An 18369-nucleotide genomic window follows, 5' to 3' on the forward strand; every position below is an offset into this window, starting at 1 on the left:
CACTTTATCCTTCAAATCACCTTCAGGATAATGTAGCAGGAGCCCTGTCCCCCTGCATCTGATCAGAGATCAGGAATTCACATGCAAGGCTCTGCTTTCAATTAAAACCATGAATTTTATTTCAGAATTTCTGCACGGAACACCTCTGTGAATGCCAACTTCTCCTCCTCTAAATATCTCGACTTTTAAAGCAATCCATGTATATATATATGGGATGTATTGTGTTCTAGAGAAGTTTGCATTGCTTGGTATCACTATTAAAGAAATAAATCAAACCTCGCGCTGCTTGATTATAAAGCAACAATTTATTTTGCATAGAGGGTAAAAGGATCTCAAACACCGAGGTGTTCAGTGAGAGGGAGCTTTATTACAAAGTTCCATCTGCCACTCCTTGTTTTCAGGAGATTAAAAGGATAATAAAAGCTGCCAAGCACCCCTGTTAACCGTGTGGTTCCTCATACAGTGAGTTTTCCTCAAGGATAAAACCACGATCTGTTCCCCCCTCACAATCTTTATTATCAGGGGGAAAAAACTCATTAATAAGCCAGTTTAAAATGCATCTTTTTCCCTAAAAAGAAACAAAATGCAATGCCCCGATAGGCAGGAATTTTATTCTGACTCCCAGTGAAATCCGAAGGGGTTTGTGCCCATGGCAAAAACTTTCAGTTCAATTAATGAAGCAGGTTTAGAATCCGTGATTGCTTCATTAGCATAAAATCCTTGTCCTGTGTGGGTAATCTGAAGCTCCAGAGGTGAACCGGTGGCTGGAGCTGCCCGTGTTTGGAAGCCCAACCCGGCAGATCCGTGGCTAAATCCGAGTTCTGCTCTGACTGCAGTGCTGCAGTCCTATGACAGCATCATATTAATGAGCCAGCAGAGAGGTGCGAGGCTCCATGTGCTCGGCAAAGTTTAACCCTGTCCCTCAGACTTCCCCAACTCTCCCCAGCCGCACACACCCCACCAGGAGCTGTCCGGGCGGCCCGGGCTGGAGGCACCCCGGCAGTTTGTGAGGAGGGTTTTGCCTTTCTCGAGATCAGCTGCTTAAAAATTCAGGCTGTGAGCACAGACAGAGCCTTCTCAGCACCTTCTGAGCGAGGAGTTAGCCCTCCCCCCTCAGCATCCCTCTGCTTTTCCATGCGAGCTGTGGCAGGGATTTTTCTAGCACCAGCAGTTTTGGGGTTTGGGGGTTTTTTTGTTGTTTTATTTTTTTTTTCTCTTCGCAGTTTACTAATCCATTTCCAGCTGTAATCCCTCCAAGAGGAGCTCAGAGTCTGGATGGCAGCCAGGCACTGTCATGCAGCCCATACAAAGTCTACTTTCCCCCATAAATGTAATTTCTAATAAGGTTTCAAACAATTTATTATTCATGGTGAGCAATGCACCAAGCGTTAGATCAAAGCGGGCGGGTGGGAGGACAAGAGAAGGGAAGAGAAGAAGGGAGAAAGAGAGGAAGAAAAGCACCAAGAGCAAGGATTTGAGATGCCGGGGGTCTCCCAAACTCTTGCTGACAGCCCGGCTGCTCCAGGGCTTCCCCCCGCTCCTCCCGCAGAGCTCCCGGAGCCGGCGCGGGGAGCGCTCGGTGCCGCAGAGCCCCGGCGAGCGCCGCCTCCCCCGCCCGCTGCGACCTTCACACGCCAGACCCCGCCTGGGGACGGGGGGGCGGCAGGGGGATGGACCCTCCCCACCCATCTGCGGGGCCCTCTGCCCCCTGAAACCCCCCCGAGCCCCGCTGAAGGCCGATCCCGACCCTCCCAGCCCGCCCGGCGGGAGCTGTCCGTGGTGATGGAGCCGCTGATCCCCATTCCCGGATCCCGCTCCCGGTTCCCTGTTCCCGGTGCCAGCCCCGGCCCTACCCGGCTCCGCAGCCCCCGGCAGCGGCCCGGGGCCCGCAGCGCGCTCCGCTCTGCCGTGGGCGCTGCGGGAGGAGGGGCTGCGGGAGAGAAAAGGGAGGAAAAGAGGGAAAAGAGTGAAAAGAAATGGAAGAAAGAGGGGAAAGAAATGAAAAGGAAGGAAAGGAAGAACAGAAAAAGAAATAAACAAAAGAAAGGGAAGGGAAGAAAGAAAGGGAAGAATGGAAAGTAAGGGAGGAAAAAAGAAAGGAAAGCAAGAATGGAAGGAAGGAAAGAAAGGAAGGAAGGAAGGAGGGAAAGGAGGAGGGTGCTGGCCTAGGGAAGGGGGGAGAAGGGAGCAGGGCAAGAGAGAAGGAACACGGGAGAGGGAAGAGGGGAGCAGGGGGAAGAAAGGAGGGAGTGGGGGCAGCAATGAAAGAAGAAAGGGGGGAGTGGGTGGGCAACGGGGAGGAGAAGGGAGAGGAGGGGGCAGGGAACAGGGGCAGCAGCGGGGAGTGGGGAAGGGGCACCGGGGAGGCGTCAGGGGCCGGGCAGGGGCAGCCGGGACGAGGCGAGGGACGGCAAGGGAAGGAAGGGGGAGCCGGGGCGGGGCGCGGGGCGGGCCGGGGCCGGGCCGGGGGGAGCCGCCCCCCGCACACGTGTGCGGGGCCGCCCCGCAGCCGCCCGGCGGGGCTATAAAAGGGGCGGCGGCGGCCGGAGCAGCCCCGCACCGCCGCCCCCAGCGCCCCACCATGAGCTACACCATGGAGCCCCTGGGCAACCCCTCGTACCGCCGGGTGACCGAGACCCGGGCTACCTACAGCCGCGCCAGCGCGTCCCCGTCCAGCGGCTTCCGCTCGCAGTCGTGGTCTCGGGGCTCGGGCAGCACCGTGTCCTCGTCCTACAAGCGCCCCAACCTGGGCGGCCCGCGGGCCACCTACGGCTCCACGGTGCTGAGCTCGGCCGAGAGCCTGGACGTGAGCCAGTCCTCGCTGCTCAACGGCGCGGCCGAGCTCAAGCTGAGCCGCTCCAACGAGAAGGAGCAGCTGCAGGGGCTCAACGACCGCTTCGCCGGCTACATCGAGAAGGTGCATTACCTGGAGCAGCAGAACAAGGAGATCGAGGCGGAGCTGGCGGCGCTGCGGCAGAAACACGCCGGGCGGGCGCAGCTGAGCGACGCCTACGAGCAGGAGCTGCGGGAGCTGCGCGGGGCCCTGGAACAGGTGAGCCACGAGAAGGCGCAGATCCAGCTGGACTCGGAGCACATCGAGGAGGACATCCAGCGCCTGCGGGAGCGCTTCGAGGATGAGGCGCGGCTGCGCGACGAGACGGAGGCGACGATCCGCGCCCTGCGCAAGGAGATGGAGGAGGCCTCGCTGATGCGCGCCGAGCTGGACAAGAAGGTGCAGTCGCTGCAGGACGAGGTGGCCTTCCTGAGGGGCAACCACGAGGAGGAGGTGGCCGAGCTGCTGGCGCAGCTGCAGGCGTCCCACGCCACGGTGGAGAGGAAGGACTACCTGAAGACAGACCTGACGACGGCGCTGAAGGAGATCCGCGCCCAGCTCGAGTGCCAGTCCGACCACAACATGCACCAGGCCGAGGAGTGGTTCAAGTGCCGCTACGCCAAGCTCACCGAGGCGGCCGAGCAGAACAAGGAGGCGATCCGCTCCGCCAAGGAGGAGATCGCCGAGTACCGCCGGCAGCTCCAGTCCAAGAGCATCGAGCTCGAGTCGGTGCGCGGCACCAAGGAGTCGCTGGAGAGGCAGCTCAGCGACATCGAGGAGCGCCACAATAACGACCTCACCACGTATCAGGTACCCGGGGAGGCGGCGCGGGGCTGTCCCGAGCCCGGCGGGGGGATGGCCGGTGCCCGCTCTGGGGAGGGGGATGCGGGAGGTGCCCGGTGCCAGCCCCCGGCGAGAGATGGAGGGGTGCGGGAGATGCCCGGTGCCCGCTCCGGCGGGAGGGATGCGGGGGGTGCCCGGTGCCGGCTGCGCAGCGAGGGATGCAGGGATGCGGAAGGCGGGGAGAGGATGCTGCGGAGGGCGGTAGGAGCGGGTGGGTCCTGCTCTGATGCCGGCCCTGCCTCCCCGAGCGGCGGGAAGAGTTTCTAAAAGTCCCCTCGGAGAAGTTGTGCCCGCTCTGTCCCCGCGTGCAGCGCCTGCCCGTGTCACAGGGGTTTTCTGCGTCTCCCTTGCAGGACACGATTCACCAGCTGGAAAACGAGCTCAGAGGAACGAAGTGGGAAATGGCTCGTCACTTGAGGGAGTACCAGGACCTCCTCAATGTCAAGATGGCCCTGGACATCGAAATTGCTGCGTACAGGTACAGTGGGATCACTGCAGACGTGTCTGGAATATTAATAGCACTGCGGATGCTGCTGGCTCGGGAGGCTTTACCACAGCTAAGAAATATCTGCATGCAGTGAACACGGGTAAAATTAGAGCCTGGCTAAATCACTGCAACCATTAGCCAGCCCAGTTAGAGCCCAGAAGGTCATTAGGGACCAGCTAATCAGTGGTAGAGCTGCCAGCAAGCCCCGCGGGCACGGCACAGCGTGACTCAGTGCGGCGGCTCCCGCGCCGCATTCTGTCCTTGGCCGCACGAGCAGGAGATGCAGCGAAAGACGAGTTTATTTTTAATTCCTGTCTGCTTTGCAGATGCCAGGCATGCAGGGCTTGTCACCAGAGCTCCCTTTCATCGCCTGGGAGAGACAGGGAATTTGCTTGATCATGATTTGAGGCAGCGAGTGCTGATCTGCCTGTCACAAACACTTTTGCTTTTCTTGCTCAACTTTCCTTCAGAGGCACCCGCTGTAATCTGGAGCTGAGCGTTGCTTGCTGTTGCCATCACCTGGCAGGTTTTTTTAGTCTCCTCTGTATCACTTCAGAACTCACTGGAGAGCTCCTGATTTTTCTGGGTCACAGGCTCAGATGAAAAACATTTGAATAAAAGAAAAGTAAAAACAACAAAAAACCACCCCCATCTCCAGATCTGTTGAAATTCCTGAGGTTGTTCAGACACACAGACACCCCGGGGGCTGTAGCTGGCTGCTGCCAAAGTCAGCTGAAATCTCCAGTTCTCATATTCCCACAAAAAAAGGTGGATGCCCAAATTACCAAATTAGAACATGTGCTCTAATCAGCTGTGATTACCTCAGACACAATATTTGATTTGGGTCTCTTGGCTGTGTCAAATTCTGTTTGCCTAAGTCGTAATGAATCCTATGAAATTAATTAGTTTGTCCTAATCCCTGCTGATTTACGCCATAATGGAGCTTTCTGACATTAAAGATGAATTTTAACTGATCACTGACATGTCACACCTGCCACAGGCAAACCAAGCTAAAAACTGCTGGATGGGAGTTTTGTAGAAGAGCGGATTCAAGGAAAGCTGGGCTGGGGCTGTGAGCCGTGGATGGCACTGGACAGTTCCAGCACATTCCACAGCAAACTGGTTCTGTCCTGCTGGCAGGGGAACAGTACAGCAGGGACTGTGATAGAATCCTGGAATGGTTTGGGTTGGAAGAGACCTTAAAGCTCATCCCAAAGCAGGGACACCTTCCACCATCCCAGTTGCTCCACGCCCTGTCCAGCCTGGCCTTGGACACTTCCAGGGATGGGATAGCCACAATTATTCCAACAACTGTCCCCTTATTTTGGTTTTTTATGCTCATTTTCTTTTTTTTCTCTCCTCCTGATTCCCTCAGGAAGCTGCTGGAGGGTGAAGAGACAAGATTCAGTGCCTTCTCTGGAAGCATTACTGGTCCCATATTCACACACAGACCACCATCTGTCACAATAGCATCCACCAAAATCCAGAAAAACGAAAATCGAACCACCAAAGCTGAAGGTCCAGCACAAGTTTGTAGAAGAAATCATTGAAGAGACGAAGGTGGAGGATGAAAAGTCTGAGATGGGAAGATGCCCTGGCAGCCATTGCAGAAGAAATGGCAGCCAAGGCACAGCAGGAAGAACAGGAGGAAGAAAAAGCAGAAGAAGCTGCAGAGGAAGAAGTTTCTGAGAAGGCTCCTGCAGAAGAAGCTGCACCTGAGGAGGAAGAGAAGGAGGAAGAGGAAGCAGAGGAGGAAGAAGCTGCAAAATCTGACGCCGCAGAAGAAGGTGGCTCTGAAAAAGAAGAAATTGAGGAAAAGGAAGAAGAGGAGGAAGCTGAGGAAGAGGAGGAAAAACCTGAGGCCAAGGGCAAAGCTGAAGAGGTACCAGCAAAGGCAGAGAAGGTCAAAACCCCTCCCGCAAAGTCCCCCCCGAAATCGCCCCCAAAATCGCCCCCAAAATCCCCCGTAACAGAGCCGGCCAAGGCCGCCCCGAAAGAAAAAGCCGCGGAAGCAGTGAAAGAACAGAAGGTGGAGAAAGCAGAGAAGGCGGCCAAGGAGGAGGAGAAAGCAGCATCTCCAGAGAAGCCTGCCACGCCAAAGGTGACCTCCCCGGAGAAGGCTGCGACCCCGGAGAAGGCTGCGACCCCGGAGAAGGCTGCGACCCCAGAGAAGGCTGCGACGCCGGAGAAGGCTGCGACCCCAGAGAAGGCACGCTCCCCTGAAAAGCCGGCGAGCCCCGAGAAGCCGCGCACTCCCGAGAAGCCCGCGACTCCTGAGAAGCCCCGGTCCCCAGAGAAGCCTCCCTCCCCGGTCAAGGATGCCAAGGCTGTGGTGGAGGAGACCATCACCGTCACCAAGGTAACAAAAGTGAGTGCTGAGGCCGAGAAGGAGTCCAGGAAAGAGGACATCGCAATCAACGGGGAGGTGGAGGAGAAAAAGGAGGAATCCAAAGAGAAGGAGGAGGAAGACAAGGGAGTGGTGACCAACGGCCTCGATGTGAGCCCTGTGGATGACAAGGCTGAGAAAATCGTGGTAACCAAAAAAGTAGAGAAAATCACAGGGGAGGGTGGGGACAGCGGGACCACGTTTATCACGAAGTCGGTGACCGTCACTCAGAAGGTGGAGGAGCACGAAGAAAGCTTCGAGGAGAAATTGGTGTCCACCAAGAAAGTGGAGAAAGTCACTTCACACGCCGTAGTAAAGGAGATTAAAGAGAGCGAATAAAACCAACCATAGCTAAAATTCAAACCAATTCAAGAGCTTGGGTCGGTGCAAAAGGTTAAGCCATAGACAGCTGCAAAATGCATGTGGGTGACGGCTTCAAAGCAGATCGGGTTCTCTCACGGAGGCTCCAGACACACAGTATTTTACTTTTTCGTGCAATATAGGGAAGGGGGGGGGAATGCATGCAGGCTCAAGATGTACTCCCTCCACAGAGCTTGGGGATCTACAAAAAATACTACTACTACTAGTGCATGAGATGAAATGTGCAGAGGAAGCTTTTCTGAATTTCCTGAGCTGTTGGAGGGATGTATCTGAGGAACAAGTTCAGATGTATTATGCAAAGAACCAACTGAGCCAAAACCAAACTGAAAACAGTAATAGAGTATTCATGAGAACCAGAACTCTCCTAGCCTTAAAAAAAAAAAAAAAATAAAAAAAGCTACTTATAACTAATTATGTTTACCTCACTGGTGCAATTAGGGTGGACTTTGCTCCTGGGAGAACCTTGTTGACATGCACAGTACGCAACCTTTTGTTGTTTGATGTAAAACAGTCACAGCAGTTCTTGCTCAATAAAGGTCAATATGAAAACATGACTTGTTCTGGTGATTTGTCCCAATTTAAACCCTTTCCTAGGCTGGATGCTCTCTCCTGAAAGGGGATGGAAAATTGCTTGAAGGGTTTTTTTTCTAAGCGTCCTCGTTTAGGAGCTGGGCTTTGGTGGTCCTTGGGGGTCCCGTCCTACCTGGGGTGTTCTGTGGTTTGGGAATTGGCTATGATGGAGAAATTTCCTGTACCAGCCCAAAGGCTGGATTAAGAAAGTAAGAGCCGCATCCCATATTTTCTAGAGGAAAGAGGAATCCATTGAGCACTTCTGGCTGGCCTTGAGGTGCTTAGAGGGGTTGCAGTTGCTTTTCATAGGAAGGGGAAGGTCTCTAAGCCCTCAATGCTGCTTGCACTGAGCCAAAAAGTGTTAAAACCTCCTGTAAGCATCATTTTCCTCCTTACACCCCACATCCACACATAAAGAGAGCCAATTTCCAAAGAATTCCTTGGTTTTTTCTGGGAGAGAAGCTGCATGAACCACAGCTGGGTGTGGCACCTTCAGTTTGTCATTTAATTGAGCAAAAAACCCATTTAGGGGACTCAACCAAGCCACAACAAGGTCCTCAAAATGGGCTTGGTTTCTGGTTATTTTAACCCCTCTTGCTTTAATTGTATGGGAACCTCCTTATCAATTCTCTGGCTCGAATGATCAAGAGGTTCAATCTGCCTCTAAACACAAAATTCTAAACTCAAAGCCAAAGGGTTATAAACTTGACATTTTTAAATCTTCAATGGCAAGACCTCCTAAGTGGTGGCCTCTTCCAGAGGAATCAAAAATTCCTCTACCTGGAAAATAAATGGAGAGGAATGAAGCAAAGGGAAGAAGATAAAGGCCCCAACTCCAATGTGGGAATTAATTTTAAGATTAATTTCGTGTTTATTCCCCGTTTCAAAAGGAAAGCGAAGAATGCAGCTGCTGCCCCACCTCCCATAACTCACGAAGAAATGCAAATAATTCCAAAGCCTGGATTTAGGCTTGTGGACTGCCCTGAAATCTGTTGCCTAACTGAGGGTCTGATCAAAAGCTGTGGTTTCCATGTGCCTTCGATTCTTCAGCCCACCAGTAATTGAAGATCAAGGAGTTTTTAATTGGAAGGGTCCAGCGTGTTCCTCACTGGAGAAGTGGCGGGGAGCCCACAGCAGATAAGGCTTTCAAACCAATCTGGGTGCCTTTGTGGAGCAAAGCACTGGGTGGGAATCTGGGCTCCCAGCTCGGCTGCTGAGTGATGTTTAATTAAAGCAGAGCTAGCAAATTAAATGGCAGCTTCTCTGGAGTCACGTGTGGGTGTGACACAAAAATAACTTTACCTTTAGGAATGAGGAGTTAAGCACTCCCCTATTTTTGGTGTCTGCACCAAAGGTTTGGGAGCACTGAAGGCGTTTTCCCCTTGGATTTAAACAAAATTTCCAAGAGAACACCATGGCTCAACCCCAATTAACACGAGATTATGTTTGTACGCTTTCAGTTAAGTTCTAGGAGTCACTAAAATATCCCAAACTGCAAAATCCACCCCTTGGAGTGGAAGGTTGGGAATATTCAGCAGGGAGAGGAAGGGTCACCTTGCACGGTGGATTAAATGTTGGTGTCAGCAGGAGACTCAGGAACATTTAACGTGTGCAGGTGGGATCCCAGCCTGGCTATTTCTCATGCTGGGCTTCTTTTCCAGCTGCTTTCTCTTCAGGCCTGGTAGGACACAGCTCCAGGGACCCCAAAATCATCATTTGTGTTGGTTTGCACTCCGGCAATCCAACGATTGCAGTTCCTGAGATGAGGGGTTTGCACCAACCCCTCTGCCCGGGGTACATCCATTCCCTGTATGGTTTTGGGAGGCAAACAAGCCCTTGGTATGATGTGTTCCACAACATCCTCATTTTCCTCCTTTTCTCACCCAAAATGTGCCACAGCTTTTAGTTATTACCCAGAACTGTATCCCCCCCCCCCACACACCAAATTTGTGAATTTAGCCCATTTCCCACTGCAGATGTTCCCAGCAAATCCTAAGAGGAACAAGCAAGTGGTTAACAAATTTTCTAAATGTTTATAAAAACTGTAAGAACTGATTAATATTTCATGGTGCCAAGAGGGTTTTGTCTACTGAACATCTGCAATCAGTTTCAAAGGAGAGCACAATTCCCGGGCAGAGAGGCATAAATGGATGTTATTTGCCTGTTCTGCACCAATTACTCCTCCAGACTGCACAGAACCAGCGAAGGGAATAATTATTTTCAGACAGAGAAGTTCATTAAACAATAAAAAAAATCCATGAAGGGAAAAACACTAATTAAAGGAATTGACAGTGAGAATTTGTGCATCTTGGTGGGATACCAAGACCACCGTGGCTTCAGGAGCTGGAGGGCTCTAAACCAGGATCTTCCTACTATGCTGGGTTGTGGAGGTGCCACAGATATTCTTCAGCATCCAGAACAAATTCCAGGTGGGAACAAACTGGGCAGCGTTACAAAAACACAAACAGGTTGCATTTGCCAGGGAGCTGAGTCAGGCACCAGAATTTTCTCCAGTCATCAGGGTTTGTGTGCTCCCTGTTCACATGTGGGCTCTATTCCTGCTTTTTTTTTCAGGATTAAAGTATCCTTAGCTAATCTGGGAGGGCAGCAAATGATGAGCTGTTAATTATTTAGTTACTAGAAGGTGAATTTCTGGACTCGGGATGTTCTGTACAGGTGCTCCCCGTGCTGAGGGGAGGGGAGGGGGTGTGTGTGCATCTCAGGGAAAGCACCCAGCACCTCCCTGGGTGTTCCCTGGGATGAGACCTCAGCCTGAACCAGACCCAAAGAGCAGGAAAAAAACCCCCAGGACACTCCTGGCTTTTCTTGCAGCTGCAACTCGGGGGAAAGTTTCTCCTGAGCCTCCCTCTGCCAGCTCTTACTGCATTGCGTCAAAGCCAGCGCCTGGATTTTCCAAGGTAAAGCGAGTGCTGGCAGCAGGATCCATCCCACAGCCCTGGGAGCAGCTGGGAACACACAGATCCAGCCCAGCCTCCCTCCCACCAGTTTGGGCAGCGGGGCAGGACTGGGGCCCAGCCCGGGCGGTCACTGCAGAGTCAGCCCTGCTGCAGCTCCTGCTGGGGCTGACTCACAGAGCCCGGGCGGAGCTGCAATGCAATAAAAAGAACAGAGGGGCAGGGAGCAGCCTGGGAACGGCAGCAGGAGAGAGGGGAGAGCTGCTGGAGCTCTGGATGTGCTGCTCTGGAGCAGCCCTGGCTGCACAGGAGCTTTGCTTTCCAGAACAGAGACGGGTGCAAGGGCTGAGGGAAGGAGGAGTTTGTCAGCAAGGAAAAGTCATGGAAGAGGAAGTAAATGGGGTTTTGAAGAGTTAAAAGGAGCTCAAGAGTGCTGGAGAAAGGCAGGATTTAATTTGTCATGGAATGGTTTGGGTGGGAAGGGACCTTAAAGCCCATCCAGTGCCACCCCTGCCATGGGCAGGGACACCTCCCACTCTCCCAGGCTGCTCCAAGCCCCTCCAGCCTGGCCTTGGGCACTTCCAGGGGATCCAAGGGCAGCCACAGCTGCTCTGGAATTCCATCCCAGCCCCTCAAGGTCCTCTGAATAAAGAATTCCTTCCCAATATCCCATCTAAACCTCCTCCCTGTCAGTTTGAAGCTGTTCCCCCTGTCCTGTCCCTCCTTCCCTTGGCAATGCTCTCTCCAGCCGAGCTGCCCAGCTCTGCTCTGGCTTTGATGGTCCTGATGGGCTCTGCCCAGGGCTGGAACAGGTTTTTTCTCCTCAGGGGCAGCCCCTCTCTCCCAGCTGAGTGCAGGCATCACTTCCTGCTGCAGCACTCAGGGGAGTTTCTGAGAACCAGCTCTGGTTTCTGAGAAGCAGCTCCTGCTCCTTATCTCCGAGCAGCAGCCCCGGCAGTCTGCTGGGGGAGCTGGAGGCATCACACCCCAGGGGGAGCAGGTCCCCTCCATCCCCCCAGCAGCTGTAAAAGCACTCCGTAAAGAGCACTGCGAGTTCCCCCAATTCCCCCCACCACTGGCCTGGAGAGGGAAAATGAGATCTGCTTTGTAACAACAGCTCTGATAAAAACAGGGAGGAAAATAAAGCAGGAGGGAAATGGAAAAAGAAGTATTTAAGAGGTGTTGTTGAAGGAAGTGAAAATCATTTTACCTCTTTTCCTTCTGGTTCTCAAAAGCATCAAACTCCCAGGAAAGTAGGGAAAAAAATTGGGGAATGATACTGAACTCCCTGAGTTACTGGAATTACTGCTTTTCCAAATGGCTTGACCAAGCTTCCTTTTCTTTCTCCTGCTGCTTTTCTTGGGAGTGGGAAAGAAAATAATAATTTTAAGTGCTTACTTCAGCCAGCACAAGCTCTTTTATCACCCTTTAAACACTGAAAAGGGAGATGCTTTTGGAACACTCCTAAAATTCGTATAGAAAAAGAGATTTCCTTTCTCTCTGAACAAAGCTGTTGAGGAGAACCGATACCACATCCCCAGTGCAAAAAATGAAAAGCTACCCCAAAATCCTGTGCAGAAATTCATCCAGCCACATCTGTCTGTAAAGCTTAAGGCAGCCATTAATGCCTATTTGAACTCAGATTTCCATGGGTTTAGTTTATTTAAACAGGTTTAATTTGCAGCATTAGCCCAGTGCTTGCCCTTACAAGGTTTAATTTCATGTCGCAGCTGTAGGCAAGTGGAAGTTAAACAGGCTCAGAGCACAGCACAGTGCTTAGGCAGCACCAGGCTGTGCTGCTGTTGGATGCTCCATTTCTGTGCCTTTTTTAGCTCAGGCAAAACTTTAAAAATCCCTGAAAAATTCTCAGGATGAGCCTCTGCAGCCCAGAGAGGGTTGAGTTCTGCAGCTGGGAGAGAAAGGCAGCTCCTTCCCCCACACCATCCATCCCTCTAACTGCTCATCATGTTCTGATTTTAAGGTCGTTTTTGAAGATGTTTGCTCCAAGCCTCACCTACAGCCTCAGTCGCTCTTCCATCACTGACCCACCAGACACTGAGCAACTTCCTGCCACCATTGAACAGCCACATTTGCATTTCCCCTCTGTATTGGTTTGGCCAAATTCCCATTTTTTAGGAGGCAGCTCGTGCTTGTTGCACCCCCGAGCCCGTGAGACCCATGCCTGCCCCCAGCACACCCCAGGGTGTTTTTGTCAAATGTGTGAAATTTTACACCCCCAAGAGATTTTCCCCACTGCTCATCCACAGGGTGAGTGTGATAAACCCCTTTATCAACCTTTTAGGGGCATCAGGGACACAGGACACGCACGAGGAATCCGTGTAAGCATTTCTGAACTTTATTGACTGCTTTATTGCACGTACTTAATGAAGCCTCCATCACTTCCCCCACCCACCGTTTCCATAATTATTTTAAATGCAAGATAAATGTAACCTTTCATTCCCACCACTTATTTTCCCCCCATTTTAAATGTTAAGGTTCTGGGTCACCCAGGGAAGACAGAAGCCCTGAACTCATACGTGGAACCATGCGGCACTCGGGGAGCAAGCCTTGGGTGCTCTGCAAGCAAACTCAGACTCTGCACAGGGAGAAACATCATAATCATGAACTTAGAACCTCAGTGGTCACTGAATTAAATAGGTGAGACTGCAGCTGGAGCTCAGTCAGCCGTTGGTTCTGATGGAAAGCTGCCCTTGGATCAAGCCTTCTTCTTGCCTTCGCTCTCTTCCTTTCCTGCTGCTTCCTTCTCTTCCTTCTCCTCCTTCTCCTCCTCAGCAGCTTCCTCAGCAGCTTCCTGGGACTCCTCCCCTTCTTCTGCTGCTGTTTCTTCCCCTTCTCCTTCTCCTTCCTCTTCCTCACCCTCTTTGGCTTCTTCTGATTCCTCCTTAGCACCTTTGAAGGACAGAAAGGTATTTCACATCGGGTCCAATTCCTGATCCCAGTTCAGTGGGATCCTCCCTCAACCCCACACATTCTGGCAGCCAGCTACAGCAAAACTGCACAACCGATTTATCCTGGATTCAGGGGGACTGAAACACTTGATAAAAACAAATCGTGGCTGTGAAAAATCTCATTTCTGGACTCACTGCTTAAAGCAAAGACTTGAGAATCTGTCACTGCTCTCTGATTGGCTCTTTGGCTGTAATTTCCCTATAATTAAACTTTACACTAACGAACCCCTCATAGTTCCACGGCCACCAGTGCACTGCAGAGATGTGACACTGCCGTGCACTGAACCCAGTAATTCCAGCCCCAGACGTCAGCTGATGTTCCCATTGTCTGGGCTGCTCTCTGGGAATTCATATTCAGCTCAGGATGTCCTTGGTCCTTCTTTTTGAGGATATCCCTCATAACTAAATGCTGCTTGCTGCCACCTGAACATTATCATTGAGGGTTTTGGAAACCTATCATCAGCCTGATTGAACATTTCACCTGATCTTGCATTCAATATTCAGACTTCCCTGCTTGAATTCCATGCGCTTAATCCCACCATCCTTTGGCTCATGGAAGTAGAAAAGGAAAGAGTTTTAATCATTAGATTTAATCATTGGGATTTCTGGGGTTTATCCCATATGAACAGGGACTAATATATTTCATGAAATACGAAAGAAAGGGATTTAGAAGTAACTCTAAGTACCTTCCTCCTCTTCTTCAGCCTCTTCTCCCGCTTCCTCCTCGCCTTCCTCTTTCTCTTCCTCCTCACCCTCTTCTGCAGGAGCTGCCTTGGCTTCTCCTGCTTTGGCAGCCTCGATGGTTTCCTCGATTTCAATCTGCTCCTCCTGGACGTGGCTGGAGTAGTAGGTGGGGAAGGAGCGAGTGGTCATCAGGTAGGAGCTGGACTGGAGGCCGCTGTAGGCGGACCTGCCGAAGGTGGGGGCACTCTGGCTGTAGCCACTGGTGATGCTGCCGACACTGGTGAAGCTGAGCCGGGTCTCTTCCCCTTCCAGCAGTTTCCTAGCAGGGAAAAACAAAAGCAAAGAGAAAGGAATTGGTTGTGCTGCAGCAGGATCCAGCATCACAAGCCCCGGAGATATCTGGTTGTTAATTAAGGGCTGGTTTTGCACCATGTGCCAGTGCTACCCTATTTTCTTGGAATAATCTCTTTCAGATGTGTCTATTGCAGGTGAATTAATAATTTTCCTTGTTGGAAGGAACAGGAAAACCCCTCTAGAACCAGGTTCCTCTAGCAGGTGAAGCTAGAGGTGTATTTTGCCACCCTGCAGCTCGCACAGACCGGCACAGCTGTAACAATTTGCTGCTGAGATGTCAGACAACGTTTGGAGCTGCTCTCTCAGTATTCCCCCTTGTGGCTTCCACAGAAATTCTGCTCCAGCATCGGAATCTCTCAGTATCTGGGACAAAACGCCACAGTATTTAGCAACAATTCTGCTGGGAAATATTTAATTTGTAGATTTGCAAGTCAGAAACAAACCCCGTTCTTGAGGGCACTTGAGGGATTTCCCATTTTGAAAATGAACCATTTTTATTGAGGAATTCCACTGATACAAAATCTCTCCCCCAAGTACAGAACAGGTATTTTTATCTGTCAGGATGGAGAACTGAGATCATTTGTTGCCACGCTAAAAATTCTGTGTGCACATAGAGAGGAGCTGATTAAACTCTGCCACAAATCTATGAAGATTTTTGCTGGGGGAATGATCAATAACCTGAATTCTCCTGAAGAGAATGGGAACTGCTCTGAGTTCTGGCTCATTAAAACATCCCCCACCATACCTATAGGCTGCAATTTCGATGTCCAGGGCCATTTTCACATTGAGCAGGTCCTGATATTCCTTCAAGTACCGAGCCATCTCACTCTTTGTGGTTCTCAGCTCGTTCTCCAATTTGTTGATTGTATCCTGTTGGATGGAACAATATTGACAGCATAAAACTCCCATTTCTCCCAAGTCTAGCAATAATCACAAGGAATTTCTCCAATCCTTTTCACTTAATCTTGCTCTGGCAGACAGAAACTGCACAGCTCCCACTCCACCCTCAGCCAAAAAGCCTCATTTAACACCTTGCCTGGCAGGTTTTCTACAGCACATTATTCCAGCCCTATTTGACACACAGAGCCAAATTTTCTGGTACCCAAGTGCCAAAGCATCCACAAAATTTGTGTGTTGTTTCATTTTGAATTTGGCCTCTGTGTGCTTTTTCTAATTTTAGCTTCGGGATATCCACTGATGATCCTTGCAGGTCCCTTCCAGCTCGGGATATTCAGTGATTCCATGATTTTTTGGTGCAGAACAGTTCAGGCTGTATCAGTACATGGACACATGAATTTGTGCTTTATCAGGGCGTTCTGCGTTATGATTTTGTAACACCTCACACTTCAGAGAAGCAATACCAGAGTGTCCCCATCTCTGGGATGATTTTGGTAATTCAGATCCTGATTGGGGTCTGTATTTCCACACCACATCCTGCTTTACAGCTCCGTGTTATTTTGCACTGGCATTTTAGGATGCCTTACCTGCAACACAGGCACAGCACAAACCAGGAGTGATGCTGCCAACAACCTCTCCCTGCAAACCCTGATCCCCTCATCTGTGAGGCTCTGCAGACCCCAACTCCCCTCACCCGCAGAGCCCAGCAAACCCTGATCCCCTCACCTGCAGAACCCCTCAAACCCCAACATCCATCCCTTCAACTGCAGAGCCCAGAAAACCCTGAACGCCCTCACCGCCAGGGAACCTGCACATCTTTATCCCCCTCACAGGCAGGGACCCCACAAATCCCCAAACCCTTCACCTTCAGAACTCTTCAAACCCTAACATCCCTTCACCTGCGGAGCCTGCAAACCCCGACCCCTGGCACCTGCAGAGCCCTTCAAACCCCATCATCCCTTCACCTGCGGGACCCTGCAAACCCCACCATCCCCTCCCCTGCAGAACCCTTCAAACCCCACCATCCCCTCCCCTGCAGAACCCTTCAAACCCCATCATCCCTTCACCTGCGAGACCCCCACCCTCCTCCTCTGCAGGGACCCTTCCAGCCCCCACCCCTCACCTGCAGCGCGGAGATATCCGCGCTCTGCTTCTCTTCCAGCTCCTGCAGCTGCTTCTCCAGCGCCTCGTTCATGCCGCGGGTGGCCTCGATCTCCAGCGTCTTGGCCTTGAGCAGGCGGCGGCTCTCGGACACCTCGTCCTTGGCGGCGCGCACGGCGTCCGTGTTCTTGGCCGCGCTCTCGCTGAGCACGGTGAAGCGGCTGCGGAACCACTCCTCGGCGTTCTGCATGTTGCGCGCCGCCAGCTTCTCGTACTGCGCGCGGATGTCGCGCAGCGCGGCCGACAGGTCGGGCTTGGCCGACACGTCCATCTCCACGGACAGGTGCGCGTACTGGATCTGCGCCTGCAGCTCGGCCAGCTCCTCCTCGTGCACCTTCTTGAGGAAGGCCAGCTCGTCCAGCAGGCTGTCCACGCGCTTCTCCAGCTCCGCCCGCGCCAGCGCCGCCTCGTCCGCGCCCTTGCGCACCTCGAGCAGCCGCGCCTCCGCGTCCTCGCGGCTCAGCACCTCCTCCTCGTAGCGCGCCTGGAGCCCGCGCAGCGTCTCCTCCAGGCTCTCCCGCTCGCCCTGCAGCGCCTGCTTCTCGCTCGTCGCCTCCTCCGCGGCCAAGCGCAGCTCGCGGATCTCCTGCTCGTACAGCGCGCGGAAGCGGGAGGGCTCGGCGTGCTTCTGCCGCAGCACCAGCAGCTCGGCCTCCAGCACCTTGTTCTGCTGCTCCAGCTCGTGGACGCGCTCGATGAAGCAGGCGAAGCGGTCGTTGAGGTCCTGCAGCTGCGCTCGCTCCTGGCTGCGGATGGACTTGAGGTCGTTGCTGATGGCGGCCACCTGGCTCAGGTCCAGGCTGTCCACCGAGTGCAGCAGCGAGCCCGAGGCGCTGGAGGTGGCGTAGCTGCGGCGCACGGACACGGAGGACACGGGGCGCGGACAGGCTGGAGTACGCGGAGCGCGCCGAGCCGAAGCCGCCGCCGCTGCGCCACCGACACATGGATGCGCGGGCTCTCCGCGTAGCGCCGCTTGTAGGACGGGAAGAACGGGTCGTAGCCGTACGAGCTCATGGTTGCGGGAGCTCCGGCGACTGCTCTGCGGCGGGCGCCGCCCGCACCCCGATATTTATGCGCGGGGAGGGCGGGCGGAGCGGCCTCCGGGCGGGACGGGGCGGGGCGCGGCGCGGCGGCATCGCCGCGGTGAGGTGACGCCCGGAGCTGTCCAGGCATTCCCTCACTGCTGTGATGGCCTGAGCGGCACGGGCCGGACGTCACCGCGATGGTGCCGGGCATCACAGCGGTGAAGGGATGCCTGGACAGCTCTGGGCATCACAGCAATGAAGGGATGCCTGGACAGCTCCGGGCATCACAGCAATGAAGGGATGCCTGGACAGCTCCGGGCATCACAGCGCTGAAGGGATGCAGTGGGGGCTGTGGCCGGCCCGCTCTGGAACGGCCCCGGCTCGGCCCCGCTTCACCGTCTCAGCCCTGTCTCGGCCCTCCTGGGGCACAGCCTCGGACCTGCCTGCGGCATCTCTCAGCGTCCCTCCGGCCCACCTCTGGCCCTTTCAGATCCAGCTCCCCTCAGGTCTAGGTGCAGCCCCCAACCCGCCCAGGCTGTGTTGAACACTTCCCTCTGCTTCCCCACAGCTGCCCTGGCAGAAGCCTCGGGGATGTGCTGCAAACCCCAGGCTGTGGCTGAGGTCCCCTCGGTGAGGTTGGGGAATACCCAGCCCTGGCTGCACCTCAGAACCCCCAGGACACGTGTAAATAGGATATTTTTTTTTTCCTTCAGTTTGCAGTTTTCACAAGGCATGAGTGCTCTGCGAGTCCTTGCACCCTCACCATGTCCTTTGTTACAAGTGGTCCCTAATAACCAGGTAACTTAGGATCATGGAATCATGGAATCGAGTTGGAGGGACACCTTAAAGCCATCCAGTGCCACC

The 18369-nt window shown here is 53.2% G+C and overlaps 3 protein-coding genes across 3 annotated transcripts in view; 1 reads left to right on the top strand and 2 right to left on the bottom strand.

Annotated features, from left to right (window-relative positions):
• Positions 1-2539: 2539 nt before the first annotated feature.
• On the top strand, positions 2540-7484 carry LOC120411179 (neurofilament medium polypeptide-like). The gene is given in 5 exon segments (XM_039564456.1): positions 2540-3643; positions 4030-4154; positions 5539-5650; positions 5652-5747; positions 5749-7484. Coding segments are annotated over 5 exon segments (2535 nt in total). The 5' UTR covers positions 2540-2581; the 3' UTR covers positions 6889-7484.
• Positions 7485-12749: 5265 nt separating this feature from the next.
• The window catches only part of LOC104694830 (neurofilament light), a 23194-nt gene continuing 17574 nt past the window's right edge, over positions 12750-18369 (bottom strand). Inside the window, exon 5 of the mRNA XM_039564365.1 lies at positions 12750-13328. Within this exon, the coding sequence (XP_039420299.1) occupies positions 13132-13328 (197 nt within the window). The 3' untranslated portion in view covers positions 12750-13131. The remainder of the gene's footprint in view (positions 13329-18369) is intronic.
• Positions 14048-17533, bottom strand: NEFL (neurofilament light). The gene is given in 5 exon segments (XM_039564367.1): positions 14048-14387; positions 15168-15292; positions 16443-17355; positions 17357-17403; positions 17405-17533. Coding segments are annotated over 5 exon segments (1500 nt in total). The 5' UTR covers positions 17495-17533; the 3' UTR covers positions 14048-14062.

This window comes from Corvus cornix, chromosome 22 (genome assembly GCF_000738735.6).
Source record: "Corvus cornix cornix isolate S_Up_H32 chromosome 22, ASM73873v5, whole genome shotgun sequence".
NCBI classification, from domain to species: domain Eukaryota; kingdom Metazoa; phylum Chordata; class Aves; order Passeriformes; family Corvidae; genus Corvus; species Corvus cornix.